A 22,791-nucleotide genomic window follows, 5' to 3' on the forward strand; every position below is an offset into this window, starting at 1 on the left:
AACTTACTGAATGTGTAGGAAACAGAATCACACGATTCCAACTCTTCACTTTTAAGATTTAATCTGAGTCCCTCAACTGTTAATCTGAAAGGAGGCTGTGACATATTTGCCTCTATATCAGAGTTGAGGCTGTTTCCTAGGCTCAATTAGCAGCCCTTACCCTTGCCAACAACTTCAATGCAAGTAAGGTAATAGTTCCATAAGGCAGCTGAATTACAGCACCCAAGCCCATCTTGTAATGGGCGTCGAAAGAAAGGTCACATTCTCTTTAATAAAACATGCCTGCACAGTGCTCTCCATTTATCGTCCACTGCACCCTCCTAACCTCTGAAAATTCCCCAAAGACCCTCCACTGACTCCTGCACCACTAGTTACAAGTTAGTTACTGGCTGATTTTTTTTTCTGGTAGTTCCTTATTCTACACATTTTCCCTGCTTTCCGTAATTGTTTCAAATTTCAAGTGTCAACAAGGAGTGGTGTGGCAGATGCTGAACTTCAAAGCCTCTGCACAAACCAGTTACTCACAGACCTGGATGCAATTGTAGTGTTTTCCCTTGGTGTGGAGCATGACAAGAGAATGAGCAGAGCACATGGAGAGCAGGACAAGCTGCTCAAAGAGGAAGGAGAAGTGGAGAAGGGCTCTCTGCATGAGACCATTATCTGACTAGGGTGTTGAGGGAGAAAGCCTCCCACCTGAACCTCAGTGCCAGCCAATGTCCGAGACACCTGTGCTTCACTAAGCAAGTTGTCACTGAAATCTGCCAACTGCTGCAGCCACAACTGCAACCCCAGTGTAGGGCCAGGACCACAGTGCCAATGGCTGATGTGAAGGTGACTCTGGTGATAAACTGTCATGTTTCTGGCTCCTTCCAGGTTGGAGCTGGACATATTTGCAGAATGGTGAAATGAGCAGGATCAGGAAGGAGTAAAGCCTTTGACAAGCATCAGTGGTAGGGAGAAGCCAGTGTGGAGGACCTGGTTGGGATTATTGGGGTGGAGGATCCCTCAAAGGTCACAAGGGATCATGGTTCAAACCTTCCTTGTGAGGCCTGGAAGAGCAATCCTACCTCCCCTAACCCACGGGGAGGCCTAAAATAAATTTATTTAAACTTATCTTCTGGGCCTCTTCTGGTTCATAATTCAGATTCTGACAGGTTTGCCTGAGACAGTGGCTGCCACTGCCCTCCACCCCTACCTTCAACTAAAATTGAAGCTCAGGACTTGATGAAATCATCAAACCTGATCTGCACATTTAAAATAGGGCCTGCTTCCTTCTTCCAGATGTTCTGCTCATGCTTAAAAGTGCAAGTTAATATCAGAGCATGGTGAATAGGTAGTCGGATTGCAGGGGTAACTGTCCTCTGCCAAAATGGAGGTGACTTCCTAGTGGCAGCTGTCCTGTTCAGGAAGGCAGCCCGCCCTTGGTCCAATCACATGGCTGACCAGGAATCTCCTCCACACTTACTGCCTGCTATTGCATGTGTTGGAAGGATTTGCATGTTGATAGTCAACCTGCTTGGCGGTAATCTGAACACACATTGCACGGCCATCGAGTGGGTCTCAAACCCAGAGTTTCTGGGTCAGAGGCAGGGACTCTGCCCACTACTGCACCACAAGATCTCCTTCATGAGCAAATTGAAAAGAAGTGAAAAAGCAAATGATGGAGGAAAACCCCTCTGAGGAAATTGCTAGGACCGTGGCAGCTGCCTTCACTACCTGTGGCCCTGTCTATGGTTTAGAAAAAAATCCCCTGTGGGCTGCCACTAGGAGGTCACCTCCATTTTGCTGGCAGCCTCCCCATTCTCAGGGTGGGTGAATCTGCTGTCAGGCATGGAAATATTAAAATTGGCTTCCTGCCACCTTTTGGGCAGGCATCCTACCCACTCTGATTCCTACCATTGATAAAATTCCACGGGACATGGTCAGGGAAGCAGTCTGTGTCCATATGCAGCAAGACCTGGATAATAACCAGGCTTAGGCTGATACGCGGCAAGTAACAATCACGCCACACAAGCGCCAGGCAACGACCATCTCCAACAAAAGAGAATCCAACCATCTCCCCTTGACATTCAATGTCATTGCTATTACTGAATCCCTCACTATCAACATCCTGGGGGTTACCATTGACCAGAAACTGAACTGGACTAGCCATATGAATACAGTGGCTACAAGAGCAGGTCAGAGGCTGAGAATTCTGCGGCGAGTAACTCACCTCCTGACTCCCCAAAGCCTGTCCACCATCTACAAGGCACAAGTCAGGAATGTGATGGAATACTCCTCACATATCTGGATTAGTGCAGCTCCAACAACACTCAAGAAGCTCAAAGTCATCCAGGACAAAGCAGCCTGCTTGATTGACATCCCATCCACCATCTTTAACATTCACTGCCTCCACTACCGATGCACAGTGACAGCAGTGTGTACCATCTCCAAGATGCACTGTAGCAACTCACAAAGGCTCCTTTGACAACACCTTCCAAACCTGCGACCTCCTGGAAGGACGAAGGCAGTTGATGCATGGAAACACCCTCACCTGCAAGTTCTCCCTTTTTTTTGGAAAAATATACTTTATTCATAAAATATCTGAAAGAACATTGCAAAACATTTCAGAATGGCCATCACAAAAAGTGCAATCATATTCCAGTTTTCCACATAGATCATGAGGTGCTTCAATACAATCAATGAACATTACAGACATTTCAATGTGGTCATTACAGACCGTCAGGCAGTGCAATAGTATTTAAGTTACCTACATAGATCATGTTGCACTCTGAGGTGTTTCAATACAATTGTGATACATTTAGTATTCACTGCATACATTCCATGTGAGTCATACAGCCCGAGGGAGTCTATACAATTCCCAGATCCTCGGTGCGCTATGGCAGAGAGGTCTTGGATAGTGACCTTTCCCCATTGGGCCTTTGCAGCGGCTGCCCCAAGCTTTAGTGCGTCCCTCAGCACGTAGTCCTGGACCTTGGAATGTGTCAGTCTGCAACACTCAGTTGGGGACAACTCTTTACACAAGTTTCGGGCAGACCAAAGAGCGTCTTTCACCGAGTTGATGATCCTCCAGCTGCAGTTGATGTTTGTCTCGGTGTGTGTCCCTGGGAACAGCCCGTAGACCAACTGACAGGATCCACCATCTCCTTTCCCCTAAGGGCCTCCAGGATGTTACATGCTGACCACTGCCTGATGGACTTGTGGTCAAAAGTGTATCTCTGCATAAATTTTTCCACGAGGCACAGGTGGCACGTTCCAACTACTTTGAGCGTTCCGTGGCAGCGTGGCCAGACCCATCCTTCGCAACACCGGGGACAGGTAGAACCTCAGAGTCCTGTGTCACAGAACTGCTCGGGATGAACCTCGACAGAAACCACTGCATCTCTCTCCAGACCTGCTTTGCAAAGGCACATTCCACAAGGAGGTGAACAACAGTCTCTTACCCCCCACAGCCACCTTGAGGGAAACGTGCAGAGGGTGTGAGACTCCTGGCGTGTTGGAAGGATCTGACGGGGAGGATCTTTCTCACCACCAGCCAAGCTACATCTTGGTGCTTGTTGGAAAGTTCTGGTGATGAGGCATTCTGCCAAATGACTTTGACAGTCTGCTCGGGGAACCAACTGACAGGATCCACCATCTCCTTTCCCCTAAGGGCCTCCAGGATGTTACATGCTGACCACTGCCTGATGGACTTGTGGTCAAAAGTGTATCTCTGCATAAATTTTTCCACGAGGCACAGGTGGCACGTTCCAACTACTTTGAGCGTTCCGTGGCAGCGTGGCCAGACCCATCCTTCGCAACACCGGGGACAGGTAGAACCTCAGAACGTAGTGATACTTGGTGTTTGTGTACCGAGGGTCTACGCACCGCTTGATGCAGCCACACACAAAGGTGGCCATCAGGATGAGGGCGATGTTGGGCACATTTTTTCTCCCTTTATCTAGAGGCTCGTACATCGCGTCCCTGCGGACACGGTCCATTTTCAGCCTCCAGATAAAGTGAAAGATGGCTCGGGTGATCGCCATCGCGCAGGAGTGAGGAATGGGCCAGACCTGCGCCACGTACAGCAACAGCGAGAGTGCCTCACACCTGATGACCAGGCTCTTACCCGCAATGGAGAGGGAGCGTTGCTCCCACATGCCCAGTTTTCTTTTCACTATAGCCACTCGTTCCTTCCAGTTTCTAACACATGCCCTGGTCCCTCCGAACCATATCCCCAGCACCTTCAGGCCGTCAGCCCTGACAGTGAAGGGGACAATGGATCAGTCGGCCCAGTTCCCAAAGAACATAGCCTCGCTCTTGCCACGATTTACCTCGCTCCTGAGGCCAGTTCGAACTGGTCGCAGATGTTGATCAATCTGCCCACCAACAGTGGATCCGAACAGAAGACGATGACATCGTCCGTGTACAGGGAGGCTTTGACCTGAGTGCCTCCACTGCCTGGGATCGTCATTCCTCTTATGCCCGGATCCTTCCTGATGGACTCAGCAAAGGGCTCTATGCAACACACAAACAGGACAGGGGAAAGAAGGCAGCCCTGCCTGACTCCAGATTTAATTGGAAAGCTTTCTGATTCACATCCATTGATTGAAACTGCGCTACTGATGTTTATGTAGAGCAGTTAGATCCAGTTGTGGATTCCCTCCCAAACCCCATTTTGAAGAGCACATCCACCATGTAGATGTGTGATATTCTGTCACAGTATCCTTTTCCTGGTCCAGGCTGATGAGGCAGGTGTCCACACCCCTGTTCTGTACACAGGCAATCGCATCCCTGAGCAGCGCGAGGCTGTCAGAGATCTTCCTGCCGGGTACAGCGCAGGTCTGGTCAGGGTGGATCATCAACTCCAGAGCAGACCTGACCTGATTGGTAATGACCTTGGACAGAATCTTATAGTCCACATTCAACAGTGAAATGGGTCGCCAATTTCTAATTTCCTCCCTTTCCTCCTTCCACTTGTAAATGAGGGTGATGATGCCTTTCCTCATGGATTCTGACATGCTGCCAGCCAGAAGCATACTCTCATACACTTCTAGCAGATCTGGGCCGATCCAGTCCCACAGAGCCAAATACAACTCAGCCGTTGCTTCCAAGAGTCTTACTCCTCTCGAATGACTCAAGGGCCTTAGTCAGTTCATCAGGAATTAGCGGTTTGTCCAGACTCTCCCGTGAACTGTCGTGTAAGATCTCCATGATAGAGGACAGGAAGGACTGGGAGGCTGTGCTGTCTGTGAGTTTCATGTCATACAATCCGGCATAAAAGGATTTGCTGATCCTCAAAATGTTGGACTGTAGTGACTTTACTGAGTTGTCTTCTTCCTTCAGGCTGCTGATCTCAGAGCTCTCTCTGTGTACCTTTTGGAAGAAGAAACGTGAACACGTCTCATTCTGCTCCATGGAGCGGACTCAGGACCGGAGGATGATCTTGGAGGCCTCTGAGGCAAAGAGCGAGGCTTGTTGGCTCTTCACCTCTTGGAGTTCCTCCTTGACATCGACCCCCATCAGCTGCAGCCAGAGCAGGCTCTGCATGTTTTTCTGGATTTGGGGCATTACCCTCTGTTCCTTTCCAGCCTTCTGGATGCCTTTGACGATGAAAAACTTCTTGATGTTTTCCTTGATTGCTTCCCAACAGTGCGTCAGGGACTCAAAGAGGGGTTTCATGGTTCTCCAACCTTTGTAATCCCTCTTGAGTTCCTCAATGTTCTCTGGGGTCAGCAGTTGCACGCTCAGCTTCCATGTGCCCATTTCAACAAGCTGGCCTTCCTGTAAGTGACAGTAGGCCAGTAGGAGGCAGTGGTGGATCTGACTGTGGATGCTTGGGGCACAAACAGGAAGTCTATCCTGGAATGACTGGATCTGTTTGGCCGCGCCCAGGTGTATCAACGCTGTGCTCCATCTGCAGGGTTGCTGAAGATGTCATGCAGCTTGACATCCTTTACTGTTTCTAACAGGAGTCTGGACGTGGCATCCACTCTGCTGTCGGCCCTGCCGTATCGTCCAGCTGCACCGAAGATGCAGTTGAAGTCACCGCCCAGAACGACCGGCCTGGAAGTTGCCAGCAGCAGTGGGAGCTGCTGAAGGACCACCAGCCGCTCGCTGTTTTGAGCTGGGGCGTACACGTTAATTAACCGGAGTGGAGCATTCTTGTATAATACGTCTGTTATGACCTGCAAGTTCTCCTCCAAGCCACACACTGTCCTGACTTGGAACTATATAGCCATTCCTTCACTGTCTCTGGGTCAAGTGGAACTACCTCCTTAACACCACATGAACTGCAGCGGTTCAAGAAGGCAGCTCACCACCACCATCGCAAGGGCAATGAGGGATGGGCAATAAATGCTGGTCTAGCCAGCAATGTCCACATCCCATGAAAGAATTTTAAAAATGCCAGTCTGACAGGGTTTCTGGCAATTTTACTGATCTACATTAGCTGCTATTTACCCAACACTTTACCCTTAAATCCCTAATAGTCTCCCCCTGCCCAATCTCCATGACTTCTTGCTGACCTGTAGTTTTCCTGACTCCCTGAACTTTCCATCCCCTTGACTCTGGCATCTTACTCAGTCCCTCTCCCATCAACCCACTGTTGGTGGCCATGCCTTTACCGTTAGATCCTAGGCTATGGAATTCGCTCCCTAAATTCCTCCACCTCCCTGTCTGACTTTAAGATCCTCCTTAAAACCCAGCTCTTTGGCTAAGCTTTTGGTCATCCTTCCATCTTGAACTCAGCACTGATTATTTGATTATTTCTTTGAGAACTATCTTGGGACACTATTCAGCATCAAAGTACACTATAAATGAAATTGTTATTGTATTATAGATGGTCTTTGATTTCATGCCAAAATGGAGAATAACAATATATGTGTCTGATTTCTGAAAAACCATTTCAATTGGTTTAATGTGTCAATGCTTCTCTCTTTTTAATCCACATTCAGACCCTGCCTTGGGATCTGTGGGAGGTAGGAATGCTTTATTTTCCATTTCAATACCACTTCATTTTCAGAATTAATCTTTTGTCTTCATATGGACTCTTACTCGTCAGCTTGCTTTAAAAGGCCCAATGAGTAATTCATTTCAAAACTCTGCACAGGAAATATCATTTAGGTCTTTGCATTTTGCCAGATGCAAATGGTTGTCAGGTTGAGAGATTTAATTCCAACCCAGTACAATGAAGCCAGTGCTGCTAAGTACTTAGTGAAAATGTAGAATTCCATGGACCCTCTGACAAACAGGGCTGGCATCGAACATAGGAGATCATTTGACACATTCCATTTGGCTGCAGGAAGGCTGTAAATTAACGGGTTATTTTAAGAGGCTGCAATGATGTTGATTTTTAAAAAATCATTGTAGTTTAATATCTGCTGAGTCTGTACAATATCCTCATTGATGCTGGTGACAGCTTATCCTTTGAAATAGGTTGGAAAACTAAACACTCAGCAGCCAAACTCGGAGATAAGCTGAGAATTCTATTTTAAAAAGTTGCAGCAGAAGCATGAAACATCAGATTTTGGGAACCTGTGCTGCAGTTGAGTATTTGCATTGCATGTAATGTTGAAAGTAGCTTGGACTGTGAGATATGACCACACAGTGAGACAAGTGTGAAAGAGCACAGAATGTGGTAAACTGCAGGCAAGACATTTGGTCCTTTTTTTAACCACTTATTTTTGTCTATTTCAAGGCAAGCACAGAACTGGTTCAGCCTGTGAGTACATCTCCTCATTTCCTTATCATTTACAGTGGCCTAAAGATAAATTCTCTCCAATCTCTAAGAGACTAGTGCACTTTTTATAGGTATATTCTCTCATATGGTGTGACTATTTTTACACCAATTCAATTTTACGTTTTCATCTTTGCTGTGATTTATTTAGCTTTTATTAAGATAAATTTGCATCTATTTACCACATGTTTTTAATTTCATTTATTTCCAATTATGTGGGGGGAGAGGGGTGAACCTGCTGTCAGGTGCTCCAGGATTGGAATGGGACCTAAGGGGAGCACTGACTGGGAAACCATGATCCTACAGCACCTGCTCTTATGGCCAGCACCCCTTAAAAACATTTGACCCTAGAATACTGTTGAATATATTTACCATTATATAACTCCGGGATGTCTATCACATGTTTTTATATCATTTACATTAACTTATTTTATCGTGTGGGAAAATCTGTGTTTTTGTTGCTCTTTTATCTTCGTCTCTGCTTCTATTATCTTTTATATCTGTCTTCACTCATTTTCTGTCTAAAGCCCGACTCTTCACAAAGTCTCTTCTCTCTCTATAACCCGGCCACGGAGGAGAGCACAGATGCTGGCGCACCAAGTGATGTTACGACAGCAATTTCTGAAGTAGCGGCCAGCCCGAACTGTACGCCGCAATGGGGGTTAACCGACACTGGCCCGCTCTCTAGCAGTGAGGAAGGAACTCTAGATGATTGTCACGACGAAGCTCAGGAACAAGAGACTGCAGGGAGCTGTACTGACCGATCAGCTGATAGCATTGTGAACCCTGTGTATCAGGCTGAGGAAGAGGAACAGGGTTCAGTCAATGCAGAGAATTGGCAGGAGAATCCGTTAGACGAACAGGTAGACACTGAAGCAATGGAGAGTAGGAGTTGGCAGACAAATCTGTGCGTGGAACAAGAGTGTGGCTCTGAATTTTGTGTAAATCAGAAAGCATCCTTGGCTCCTATTGCAACCCAGGATGGAGGCATAGAACTGGGTGAAGAGGAAAATCTGAGTGAGTTAGGACAGATAAGTAACGAAGATAGCTTTGAACATTGTGATTCAGCAGCACAACTGGGAAATGAGGTAGTAGAGAATGCGGGTAAGGTTCATGAGGCTGAAACCCACACAGGTGAGAGCCCTGGTGCTAATGATGCAGAAATGGAAGAATTGAACTTCTGTCAGAAGCATCAGCCCAGTGACATCCCCAGAAACTATCAAAATGATAACACTGCTGGTCAATGTACAAAAGCTGGAATTCCACTTAACCACAAAAGTGATGACATTCCAGATAGCCAGGAGAATGAGGACATTCCGATTATGTGTGGAAATGAGGATACTCTGAGTAACCAGGAAATAGAGGGAGTTGTTTACAGGTGTGAAGGGGACCAAATCCTGGCCCCTCAAGATGACACAGTTGGTGTTAGCTTTTCCAATACAGACAGAACAAGCCAATGTCAGGGTGCAGAGGGCCAGTTTGAACCACTTGACACAGAGAACAATGAAACAGGTAACACAACTAACACAGGAAAGGAAACTAGCCAAACAGATGGAGCCTATACTGATATCCCTATTGTGAATCAAGTAGATGTATTTCACGGAGATGTTGGTGATGACAATAGATTTGGTCCTCAAAGCCTGGAGTTGGATCCCTGGAACAGGGAAAAGCATGAGATATGGCCAGAAAACTGGGAGCCTACTGTTAGCAGCAATGAGTGGGGTTTCTCTAGCCTGCCAGAAGGCCTGGTTAATGGATTTAACCCTTGGCCACCATTTCAGGAGAGTCAAGGGGAGTTTGATTACCGAAACGGAGATGGAAAAGCATATTTTTGGGAAGGGTTTAATGAGAATGTCACTGTTTGTCCTATACCAGATTCTGATGAATTTGGTGCTACATGGACTGGAAACATGCTGAGTGGTTCTGGTCAGAATGAGGAAACACAGTTACAACAGGACTTATGCGGGGACAATGAAAGCACTAGTGAGGGAAGCCAAGCCAAAGATATACATAGCTCCCAAATGCCCTTTCCAATCGAGAACTTAAGCAACACTAGCAACGAGAGTTCATCCAGCCCTAAAGATAATGAAACAAACTTCTCGGATCTATCGGAGGATGAGATTGCTAACCGGAGATACGGACTGTTATACCAGGAACTAGATGCTGAAAGAGAAGAGGTACCTTGTCAAGTGTTTAGTGTAGAAAAAAGTTATTAGGTATGGCTAAATACCATTGTAAAATACCAGCTTTAGCTTCATTATGATCCTTGAATCATTCCTTTCCTTCAATCGTCTGTTGTTCTATGTTATTGCTCCCAAAGGACATGTCATAATAAATAGCAAAAGTAATACCCTTCGTGTGTGTTATGGTAGTTAAAGTGATAAAAGTATGCAATCTTAACCTATATTTCACTTCTTTCTCCATTGTTTCCAGATGCCCAGTGCTGCTTTTAGTGGATTCACACAGGTAAGACATCTCTGATAAACGATGCAGTTCAGTCGCCTTTACAAGATGGTTTCATACACAGTCAGCTCAGGTCTGCTGGTACTTCTTTATAAATAGAGCTTCCAAAGTGCAGCCATGTCTGAGCGAGCAACTGAACAGACAGCCAGGCACAGAGAAGGTCAGCACACTCCCAATGCTCATTGGGGGAATAGGAAGGACTCTAACATCCCCACTCGGAGCAGAGGAACCCTGAATTTGCCCCAGGGTGTTGGATACTTCACAAATTTTTCTTTAAAGTTTCCACACTTAGAGAATTATAAACTGATATTAATGCTATGAGATTCGCAAAGAGGACTATGCATTACATAGGAACCCTTGGCTCAGTGCAGCATTCTTCCCTCTGAGTCAGATGGTTCTCAGTTCAAAGCCCACTCCAGAAAATTGAGTATGGAATGCGCCTTGACACTTCAGTGCAGCCCTGAAGGAGCTGTTAGAAGTATTTATTTTGGATGAGGCGTTAAACCGCTGCTGGTGGAAGTAAAAGATCCCACAGCACATTTGGAAAAAGAGGAGGAGAGTTATTTTCTGTCCTGGCCAAGACTTATTTCTCAGTGACATAATTGAAAACAGATTATCTGGTTATTATCTCATCAGTGTTTGTGAAACCTTGCTGTGTGCAAATTGGCTCCATTGCAACAGTGACTACAATTTGATGGCGATTAGCCAGGCGACAGGAACAGTTGTGCATGTGCATTCAGCTTGCACTGAATCCACTGGTGCAGGTGTGGTTTCTCTTACAGCTGGCAGCATTGGTGTGTGCCTGTCAACCGGTTCCTGTACTGGGTCGTACCTGCACAATTGGTGACATCTCTCGCTCAGTTGCTCTCTCCGGTGCATTCTGTCTGTCACTGTCCCGCTCACTGTGCTGCATCAAGCCCTTGCCAGCCTTCCCCTGAGCCCTCACTGCTCTCCTCCCAGCCCTCGGCACACCTCTACCCAGCCCTTGATGTCGCTGTCCCCAGCCCTCGCCAGTCCATCTCCCGGCTCTCACCGCAGGAACACCACCACCTGTGAGTTCCCCTCCAAGCACTCACCATCTTAACTTGGAATAATATCATCATTCCTTCACTGTTGCTGGGTCAAAATTCTAGAACTCCCTTCCTAACAGGTGTACCTAAGACATGTGTACCTAATACAGGTGTACACTTCCTAATAGGTGTACCTACACCAGATGGACTGCAGGGTCTCAAGAAGGCAACTCACCACCACCTTCTCAATGGCAATTAGCTAGCCTTGTCAGCATCGCTCACATCCATGAAAGAATGTAAAAAACTATAGATAAACGTCATAGCCAAATTGCACATGGTAAGAATCCACAAATGGCTACAAGGATGTCTGACCAGTTGACCTGTTTTGATATTTGAGGGTGAGAGTTGAACATTGGACATGATGTCCAGAGAACTCCCTGCTTCTCTATGAGTGGTGCCACAGCATCTTTACAATCACTTGAGCAGACAGGTAAGGGGATTAGAGCCATCGTCTCATCCATAAAACAGCAACTGCAACAATGCAGCCCTCCCTCGGTGTTAAATTAAAACATCAGCTTAGATTACATATTTAAATTGTAGAATTTGGGTTGGAGCCAAAGGTGACTCAGATGAGAATGCTATCAATTCTGACACTTAATAGTATTTCATCTTTTTGGAGGCCTGTTGTCCATGACTAAAGCTTCCTGAGGGTGGTACAGTGCTGGAGCTAGTGCAGATGAATATTAATGGAGCTTCAAACAGATGAAAGTGTCTTCCAGCTGTGCTCCTTACCTTGTTTTGCACAATCTGATTAATCCTCGAGAGCTATTACATAGATTAGTTTAACAGAATCATCGCTGTCATATTTCAGACTTGGTGAGAAATATTATCCCCCGTATATTCCTTTCCACTTCTGATTCACATTTTTCCTTTTGATGTCTCTGCCTTGTTAAAGCTGGATGCTGGTATCACTGAGGGAGCCACGGAGCTGTCGAACCAAAGCGTGTTTGATACAGTGGTGAGTCACTTTTCCTCTGGGGTTTTCTAATTCCATAATCTGACTTTTGGCAGTCTTGTCTTCAGACCTTATGTTCTGCAGGGTGCACAGTGTGTGTTAAAGAACTGGATTGTGGCAATATTAGTCTTGTGAAGCTTGTATTGTAAACTTGATTTGGGTAAGATGGTGTAGTGATTATGCTACTAAACTAGTAATTTTAACCTCAGACTTGAACTGGAGTTAAAATCCAACCAAGGCAATTTAAGAATTTGAATTCAATTTTTCTTTTAAAATATGGAAATGAAAAGCCGGTAGCCAGATACTCTCCATCACCACTCTTTCAACACTGACCAGGGGGACAAATGATTTAAAGCTTTACTTGTGCCAGTAACATTGAATTGAGCATTTAACTTTGTAGCTAGAGCTAGGTCATTTAAGAATGAAATCAAGAAGGACTTCTACATACCAAGGGTGGTGGACATGTGGAAATATTTTTCCCAAAAGTCTCTGGATGCCGAATTGAAATTTGCAAGACAGAGAATAAGTTTTTGTTAGTTAAGGTTATATAGAAGGATATGGAGCAAACATGAATAAATGGAGCTAAGGTACAGATCAGCCATGATCTAAATAAATGGCAGAACAGGCTTGAGGTGTTGAATGGTTTTGTGCTGCTCTTAAGTTCCCATAACAGTGCCGTAATTGTGAGCGAATGAGTGTTATCAACAGGTGAACGTGTAGAAAGAGATGAACTTTTCAAGATGGTATTATAATCCTCATGTTACACTGAAAGTCACATAGCTGATTTTAAAAATTGAATATGCTATATTTTCTAGTTTGCTTATGTTTGACATAACTTCTGTCTGCTCCCAGAAATGACTGATATAATTCCCAGTGTTAGTCAGTCATTTTCAGCTGGAGACTCGACGTTGTGGTTACTTTACCCCTTGTATGAGACATGTAAATACAAAACTGAACTGGCATATAGTTTGGTATTTTTGAGTCTGATGACAAAAATAAGGTTAATGCTGTTATGCAACATGACACCAAATAGGTTGGATTCTGGGATATGATTGAAGGTGCGAACCTTCAAACATATTTGTCAGTAAATCATGTTGACAAACATCCCCCAAGATCTTCAAAGGGACAAAAACCTCCAAAAGAAGCAAACTGCAAAAAACAAAAATGAAAAATTCAGTTCTGATAAACAAAATTAAAGTTCACTTTCATACATGCTCCAAATGAAAATACAAATACCTCCCCCACTAATCATGGAGGACCTGAAAATGAACAGCCAATAAACCCAGAATAAGTGCTGGCATGTATCCAGCATGCTGCCTACCTCATCAGAGCTTCCACCCCATGTGAAAGGCTGCAAGAGGTGGAGGTTAAAGGGCCTCCCAGGCTTCTGGTGTTTCCTCGATCCTAACTTGTGGTCTGCTTGGTGGCTGGTTTCAGAAATGAAAGCAGCTGAGGTGAGACCAGCTGTAACAAGGAGACATTATCCAGTTTCTGCATGGCTACGGTGCGCACCCATTGCAAGGGAGCTAGAAAAATGTGGTGAAGGCAAGTTGTCCTGGGAGTGCCAGTGCCACCAGCCCATTACTTGAACATTTTTGTCTTCATCCCCATATGATAGGGCTTGTTAAATTGTACACTCACTTTAGGATATCAGAAGTAAGCGAACACTCCCTATGGCTGGCACCTTCTTGCTTCAGTCACCTACCCAACAGAATGCACCCCTGCTGCAGAAGCGGAAAATGTTTTGATGGTTGTGCATCTACCAAGTTGGCAATGATGGCAGAGGCAAGAAACATGAGAGGTATGGTCAACCTTCTCATGTTCTAAGTTCCTAATTAACACTGAAGTTTGGGGAAAGTGAACCTCCAAGTTATCATGGCAGGGGACTAATTAGGCCAAGTGCAGAACAACTGGTAGGGAATTAGATTGGCCTGAATTCATAGTGAATATCAGAACCAATGACATTGAATGGATATAGCAAGTAGGCTCTGCAAAAAATACACAGTTCCATGAATTCGGAGACATTTTCAATTGCAGGATCTCAAAGTTTCTGCTAGTCAATCTATACTAGCCATCTCAGGAAGGTAAAGAAATGGTTCTAGACATGTGTACGGAGACCAAGTTGCTGCATTTTAGGATGTAACACAGTGTAGGAATGAGATGTACCAATCTCTGTACAGCTCTGCAGCTGAAAAGAGTTCGGATCAGCATCCTCCTGGTTATGCTGACTAGGGCCGGAATTTTCCAACCTTGTTGGCAACAGACATCGTGGCAGGCGGGGGGGTGGGGGGAGGGTGGGGGGACAATATGGCGGGAAGGCCAAAAATCGGTTTCACATTGCCACGAAACCAGTTAGCCATTGTCCGCTTCGCCTGTCAATTGCGGGCCGGCTTTCCCGCTGTCCAACGTTGGGAACGTAATTTCAATGCATTTGCACCTCATCCTCTTGCCTGTCCATGGGAATCATGCCCCCACGTCGAATTCACCTCCCATGTCAGCGTGACTTCAGAACAAAGCGATTCACAACAGCGTTTAAGAGGCGTGTACCTGGTGAGCTGAACTTTGAGGGGAACTCGGAGGTGAGTGCATATTAACATTGTGCAGCAGTCATGTGGGTCGCATGTTCCACTTCAAGGGAGAGTCGAGGGCACAGGCAAATCGCTTTTTCCCAGCTGGTTGCCAGCGCGGTGCTAGGGCAAGGGCTGCCCTGTGGTTGGGGTGGGGTGAGGTGGGGCAAAGCAGCTTTGTCTGATGGTAGCGCACAAGCAAATGTTAGCAGGGGGACGGAGGGAAACGGCCACACAGTGAGCATAAAGCGAGCATTCTTCCGCAGCTGAGACAGTTCAGGCACAGCTAGATTGACATGATTGGAGTCGGGCCTCTAGCTTATCTCCCCGCTCAAGCAATGCAGAGGCTTGAAAGTGCCACCAAATGCTCCTGAACTTTTCACCCCTCAGGCACAGACCACAAATTAATGAGCGTTTTGAGGGGCTGCCGAACACTTGGACGACTGAGCAAGTTGTACAGTCTCCTTGTGAAAGCTGGCCATGAAGCAGTCACTGGTGGAAGCGCTCACAGCCCCTTGCAATATCTTCATTCAGGTTTGGACCATCTCCCCGATGGTTCAAGGTATCAGTGCAGCCTTGCAGTGTGGGTTAGGAGAATGCCTGCGCCTGAGCTGAGAGCACAGCATGAAGTCCAATGGGCGAAGCTGCTACCAATGGGTAAGGTTGGGTGGGGCAGATGTGGGTGGGGTATCAGGCAACCATGCAGCACACTAAACTCTGGCCATCCAATTGGTGGCCTGCACTCTCTGGCATGTATTAAGGGGCCTGGAGCTGAAGCCACACATGTAACCATGAGAGGTCCTTAGGAGACCAATGCTAATCTACACATCTCTCTCTTTCATCCTGCAGGAGGTGTACATCAGGAGTGTGGAACCTGGTGACATAACTGTATGCCTCATGGCTTACAGGGAATGGAGATGAAGGGGAAGAGAGCGACAAAGGCACCTGGCTGGGCAGAGGGAGGAGCAGCACCCTCAAGAAGAAGGGGCGGTTGGGGCTTCTGTTCATGTCGCTGAAGAGCCACAGTGAGCCATCGTGGGTCAGCGCCTAGCTAGACCCAGGGTCTACGGACAGTGCTTGTCATCCCTGCAGATGACTGAGAGTCAGTGTTGCTGTAGGCTGCACAAGACTAGGGTACTGGTCAGTCACATCTACCATCTGCTTCAGGATTTGGCACCACGAGAACATGGAGGGCATTCACTACCAGCTACCATGACAGTGACCGCGGCGCTCAATTTTTATGCCAGTGGCTTCTTCCCGGGCTCCACAGGTGACCTCTGCGGGATCTTGCAAATCTCCACACACAAGTGTATCCAGGAGGTCATGAATACCATATTCGTGAAGGCATACAAGTTTGATCATTTCGACTGGGATCAAGCAAGTCAGGAAGCAAGAGCACTGGGATTTGCACAGATCTCTGGTTTTCCACAGATGCAGGATGTCATCAACTGCACTCATGTGGCGCTTAGATCTCCATGGCAACAAGCAGTCGAGTATGTGAACTGCACCAGCTTCCACTCACTGAATGTTCAGCTGGTCTGCAACCACAGCAAATGCATCCATCAAGGCTGCAATTCCCAATGAATGTCCATGACTCCTACATCCTCAATAGTCTCAGACCCCTGATGTCATCAGGGTCCACAGAGACTGCAGGGTTGGTTCCTCAGGTCTACCTGCAAAGGACATGGCTGATGACGCCTATGCGGCAGCCTCAGACTGCAGCAGAGTGAAGGTAAAACGAGGCTCATGCTGCAATTCGCACATTGGTGAAGCAAACCATCGAGATGCTGAAGATGCGGTTCCGGTGCCTGGACCGGTCTGGTGGAGCCCTGCAATACAGTCCGCAGAGGATATCACACATCGCCGTTGCCTGCTGCGCCCTACACTACCTGTTGCTGCAATGGGGGGAGGAGCTGCCTGAGGAGGAGATGGAGGAGCTGCACGTCTTCTCTGATGAGGAGGACATCGACAGGGATGACAGTCCTCGAAGGCGATGATGATGGCCATGAGGTCATCGCGTTGTCCAGATGAGGCAGGCATGCTCCGGAGGCCCTCATAGTTGCTAGATTTGTGGAGGATGATGATGACATGCAGTGAAGAGACTCCATGGATCCTCACATCGCACCTGTAAACGTTTGACTCCTGATGGTAGCACATATACCCTCTGTGATAAGGCTCCTGTCATGGAGACACAGCGGATGCCCACAGTCCCTACATTCCAGGAGGATGATGACGATATGTAGTGGGGACAGTCCATAGGTCCTCACAAAGCTTATGTGAATGTCTGACTCCTGTCTGGCTGATGGCAGATCACCTGCGCTCTGTGGACAGAATCATATCATGGAGATGCAGCAGGGAAATTTTAACTTCTCCTGACCCTATGGCATCCTTCGTGAGCTGAACCTTTCAGGAGCACACTGTCACTGGACACAGATGCTGATGAGATGGGGGGGCCAGCCACACTGCAAAGGTGCTGAGCGCACACAGAGAGAGAATGACGGAACTCTGTGACACCGGCCCAGGACACTCTGGCAGCAATGATAAGCTACATCGAGGTGCAGGCATGGCTGATGTGACCAGTGACTGTGAAGGTGCACCATCAGTGTGCTGGGAAGGTTTCACAAAGCACAGGGAAAAGGCCCTGGACTGAGATACCTGCCTTTACCTTGTGCAGGAACCAAGCTTTCACTTCAGACTGACACGAACACTGCTCATCATAACAAGGAGCCATTGATAGGGCGACATTGTTGTGAATTTATTTACAATAGACAACGTTATGTACAAGTGATTAACACCTATGCCCACGCCGTTAAACTACATTTTCTTAACCTTCTTAACCCTGCCGCTACATCTTGGTGCTCCCCTGACATCCACAGCGGAGGTGGAGGCAGCCTGCTGACTGCTCCGCCCTGTCTGTGATGACCTTGGCAGGCATCCTCTGGAGGGCCCTGGCCTGCTTTCAGGGTCCTGCTGTGTGGCAGTGGCACCCACCTCGGCCTGTGGAGCTGGAGCTGCTGAGGTCGCGGGAAGAGGGAGTCGGATGGGCCAGACACTCCCAGAGTCACTTGGGCGGATGGCCCCATGATGTGCACCTGAGGATCCTCCTCCCTATGGGTGTCTGAGGGCCTCTGGCTGACTCCTTGAGGAGAAGGGCAAGCTGGAGTGAGATCAAGCTGCACACACCCCTCTCGCGTTGACACTGTTGCAGGCCAACTGTAGCGTCAGCGATGGAGCTCAGCCCATGCGGCAGTGCAGGACCGATGTCCTGGACCAAGGTCTCCATGGCGGCTGTCATCCTACCAGTGTTAACCTCAGTGCGTTGCAATGCCAGCACTTTCACCTCAGAATGAAGACAGATGGACTCCTCCATCGTGCCTTGCAATCTGAGGAGTGCAGTGGACATCCCTTCCTGATGTTCCCGAGCTTGCCTTTGCAGCTCCAGCAACTGTGACATGACCGAGTTCAGAGGCTCCTCATATGACTCGAACTCAGCTGATTTATGGCCTCCAGCAGTCCTCCGAGTGCTGTAAACCGGGGAAGTCCCTGCCACCGCCTGCTATGGATCAGACAGTGCGATGTGCTCACCAAATTGTGACCCGAGGCTACTCAAGAACTAGGTCCCACCGAGGTGTGTATCTCTGCACTGGTGGAGGGTGTGGGTGAGCGCTGTGACGGGTCTTCAATTAGGGTGTCATCAGATTCTTCTTCCGAGGTATTTTTGGGGCTTGAGTCGAGGACCTGGGTCATGGACCCCATCGGCTGCTTCCCAGATATGCCTATGAAAGCAAGGAGAGATAATTACTGCATGGCAGGGGACTGCGGAACGGGGAACTGACTCACGGCACGGTTGTCTGATGGATGTTGCACTGCTGGACCCTCACTTGATTTAGCATCGCCGACCTTACCGTCAGCACAGGAACGGTCCAGATTGTCACCGGCTAGCTGGATGATTCTATTTTCAAAATCTGTGAGGACCTTGATGTCAGGCATTCCTCCACCAGTCTGCGACCTCTCCCTTTTGTTGTGTGCCAGCTTGTCCTGCATGAATACAGATGGAGAGAGTGTAAGCAGAACGCCTGCCAGACCAGATGAGAAGGATGCCTGGCATGTGTGGATGGTGAGTGATGCCATGGACGGGATGAGGACACAATCTGTAGGGCAGATGAAGATGTGTGTGGGTGAGTGAATGGTGATGTCTCTTGAACCGACAGCGGGTGAGATCCCTGTGGATGTGTGATGGGTTTGTGAGTGTCTGAGTTGAGAGTGATGAGAAGAGTGACTTACCATGGCAGAATGGAGGAGATCATTCATTTTCTTGTGGCATTGGGTGGTTGTCCTCTTTTGCAGGTCGTTGGCGCTGACCACCACTGCCGCTGCCTCCCATGCTGGATTGGTGATCTTGCTTGCTGGTCTTTGCCTAGAGCGGGGATAGAGGACTCCATGGCGGGCCTCCCCTGCATCCAGTAGGCACCCAAGGGAGGCGCTGCTAAATTTGGGGGCAGCATGTTTCCTTCCTTTGGCAGCCATGACTTTTCAACAGCTTCTGATGCCTTAGAGAGAGCTAGTTCTGTGCAGGGGCACCCTTTAAATAACGCGCCCAGATTACTGAAGGCCTGAGGTGGTGGCGGGACAGGTGAGTCAAAGGGCCCGGCGTGTTTCCCGGGAGTGCATTATTAATGAGGCGGAATGTGCCAGGAATGGGATGATACGATGCAAAAAGCCACCATTGCAGCCAGCGGATAAAACATCCTTTCCCCTGCCCACTACCACACTTTGTGCAAATCTGGGACGATTCCACCCTCGAGCTTTGGGGTGGGTTTGAACTTATATCATGGGAAGGGGAAAGCAAGGGAGTGGAAGATAGTAAGCTCCAGGTGTACAGGAAATAAGGGGGCAGGAAAGTTCAAAGAGGTGAAATAGAGCAATATAGTGAGCTGTAGCTTCCACATTTAGAGTAATTCACCACTGCATATAAATAAAACCAAGGGAAACGAAACAAATTGGTTCAGAACCAAGGGAAACCTCCTTTGTTTGAAAAATGACCAACCAGCCTAGCTGATTCAATGGACTTTAAAAAGAGAATCTTTCCTTTGATTTTATTTTTGTATTGAGAATGTCAGCCTTCCGATGAAGAGTATTTGAGTCAGATTACTCAGTATTTCTGTTATCTTTCTTACTGAGTCAGCATTTCAATACTGTTGAGTTACATTTTAGTTTACTCAGGAGATGGAATATTTGGTACAAGTGCCATGCTATGTCTATGGCTACTTCACTCTCAGCCGATCTTCGTTTTTGGACTGATAAAAGCGGGGACACTGATTTAGGCTGACTGAATAATTCAAAGTCTGCTTTCATTGTATGGGATTTGTAGGCGTTGAATTTCCATAAAATCAATAAATTAGTGGCCCTTGCTGGTAAGTTGCAGAACATTTTGTCAAATTAGTTCATTAGATGGGACTTTTGTTTATACTGCGTTGAGTTTTTATAGTCATGTGTGCTCGAAGCACTAACACAGTTGCCTTACCCTACTCTTCAAAGATCAACGCAGAATCCACTCTTGCTGAGGAGCCCAAGGCCCCAGAAGCAGGCACTGAGCCACCCCAGGATGCTCTCTCTGCTGTGCCCATTGTGGCTGCAGAGGAGGTTGTGGTGAGTCCCACTGTTTGACTGCAGACTGATTTCATTCACAGTAAGTGCTTCATTCATCCCGTCACCACAGCCACCTCCTTTGTTATTGCTCGACAGCAGAAATGTTTTTTCCTGTTCAGTTTTGCATGTGTACATTTCCCTCCACCCTAATCATGGTGTCACTTGTGAAGTTTCTCCCCATCCCAGCCCCCAAACCACCTGTTTTCCATCTTACTTTAAACTTAGCTAAGATTGAGTATTCATTCTCTAACTGCAGTTGTAAGTATGATCTTGTCATTGAACTGATCCAGAAATGAATGCCTAAACCACAGCAATGGATCTGTTATTATAGACATGACTTGTATACAGCGGAACTGTGTTGCGCAGTAGTCAATTACTTATTTCTCTGCACTGTTTTCCAACCCAGCATCAAGCACTTTATCTGCGGTCTGTGCACCTGTGTGCATAAGTGTGTATGCGGATATGTGTACATGTGTGTATACACGTGTATGTCTATATCTGCTTGTACATGTGTGTGTACGTGTGTGTGTGGCTATGCCTGCATGCACAGATGCTTAGGACACCACTAGCACTTTGGACAAGCTTAAATCTGCAAATAACCATAACCGAAACAACAATAGCTCTAAAGGACAGCTTCCTCCTGCATCTAATATATATTTCTGTTCAGGAACTTTCTTTTCCTGGCACTCGTTTAGGGTCAGATTTGGGGGGAATCAGCCTGTCCCACTGGCAAGATTATAATCACTCCCCCTCCAAAAAAAAGCTGTGTTTGCAATTGCTGTTGGTGGGACAAAAGTGCGTGATTCAGTAGTGTAAGCACAGGAGCTGCTTCACAATTGTCGGTCTAAACAAGCACCATATAAAATCAGTTAAAGCCAAGTGGACACCCATGGGTGCAGTGATTTCAGTACTGTCAACAGAGCAGGTGAACCTCTGTTTTTTATGCTATTCGCTCCCCTGTCACCAGGGAGTGTGACTTCTCCACCAATGCCCAATGGACATAGAAGAATGAGCCTGGGAATGATTTTCCCTCTGATGGAGAAATTCTTGTAATAGATTTCCTTACGGTGGCATGCCTGTGAAACACAGAAACCCAGAGCGTCACTTATATATATCTCACTGTGCTCCATGGCACTACAAGCTGGTACAAGCACTCCAACAGTCCTGCAGGTATAGAGCCATATCCCACTGCTCCATGGTACGCTAGGCTGGTGCTCCAAGGCACTATCGAAAAGGTACAAAAGAAAAATACTGCAATGGCTGGAAATGTGAAATAAAAACAGAAAATGTTAGAAATACTCGGCAGGTCAGGCAGCATCTGTGGACAGAGACTCAGAGTTAACATTTCAGGTCAATGACCTTTCATCAGAACTGGGAAACGTTTGAGACGTAATAGGTTTTAAGCAAGTGAAAGGTTGAAACACAGGAGAGATTAAACAACAAAAGGGGTTGGTGGTGCAAGGCCAAAGGGAGTGGTAATGGGATAAGTAAAGAAACAAAAGATGCTTCCACAGGAGGAATAAATGTCAGAATGATGAACAACTGTCATCCGAAAGCATAAAAAGAGAGAAGTGAGAGCAAAACCAAAGTCTGCGTTTGCTGCCAACATTGTGCATGCCCGGCTGTATGTGCAGCCAACATCTTTATAGGGGGCAGTGTGCAGCAGGGTGCATGCACAGTCATCACAATCTGGAATGCAAATATTACAGTGCTGACAGCATCAAGTTAACACCATTTACTAAAGGGAAGCAGCCTCTTTATAATTTTTGCAATTGTGGCCACCCCTCAGTTTCTGAATCTCCAGCTCCAGAGCCTCTTCCCCTTAATCTGGATCTGTCACCAGAAACAAGAGCTGCAATAGGAGTTGCGGTTGTCACTGGATGGATCAGAAGCCTCTTCTCCCTCCCCATCCCGATCCCTGGCATCTGCAGGGAGACTGCACCCTGACTGACTGCCTGCTGCGGGCTCAGGAACTGGATGAATGGCTTCAGGGTCTGAAGATCCAGCCGGCACTGTGCCTCCTGCAAATTACATCATTGGCTCCTGCACATGCGCGGACAAGTGCGCATGCTCATACAGGCATCGGTGGCCACCTTGTGTTGGCAGGAGTCACAGTGAAAACCAAAACCAGCAAAGAAAAAGAAAACAAAATGGGCCAGAAGTTATAGTCTGAAATTGTTGAACTCAATGTCGAGACCTCTTTGCAGAACACCACCATTCAGTCCACACGTGTGACCCCGAGCTTCCGTTATTTTATGTCATTTTAATTCTCCTACTTGCTCCCACCCTGATCTCTCTGTCCTCAGCCTCCTGCTGTGTTCCAGTGAAGCTCAACGCAAGCTTAAGGAACACTACCCCATCCTTCAATTC

The 22,791-nt window shown here is 47.2% G+C and overlaps 1 protein-coding gene across 2 annotated transcripts in view; it reads left to right on the forward strand.

Moving 5' to 3' along the window:
- Window positions 1-22,791, forward strand: part of amph (amphiphysin) — a 286,781-nt gene that overhangs the window by 241,279 nt on the left and 22,711 nt on the right. The window contains exons 13-18 of one of the 2 annotated variants that reach the window (XM_078540156.1): window positions 6,936-6,959; window positions 7,679-7,702; window positions 8,245-8,580; window positions 10,151-10,183; window positions 12,146-12,208; window positions 20,311-20,421. In XM_078540156.1, the coding sequence (XP_078396282.1) occupies window positions 6,936-6,959; window positions 7,679-7,702; window positions 8,245-8,580; window positions 10,151-10,183; window positions 12,146-12,208; window positions 20,311-20,421 (591 nt within the window). The remainder of the gene's footprint in view (window positions 1-6,935; window positions 6,960-7,678; window positions 7,703-8,244; window positions 8,581-10,150; window positions 10,184-12,145; window positions 12,209-20,310; window positions 20,422-22,791) is intronic. The other variant, XM_078540157.1, reaches the window with a different exon arrangement.

This window comes from Cetorhinus maximus, chromosome 4 (genome assembly GCF_964194155.1).
Source record: "Cetorhinus maximus chromosome 4, sCetMax3.hap1.1, whole genome shotgun sequence".
Lineage (NCBI taxonomy): Eukaryota > Metazoa > Chordata > Chondrichthyes > Lamniformes > Cetorhinidae > Cetorhinus > Cetorhinus maximus.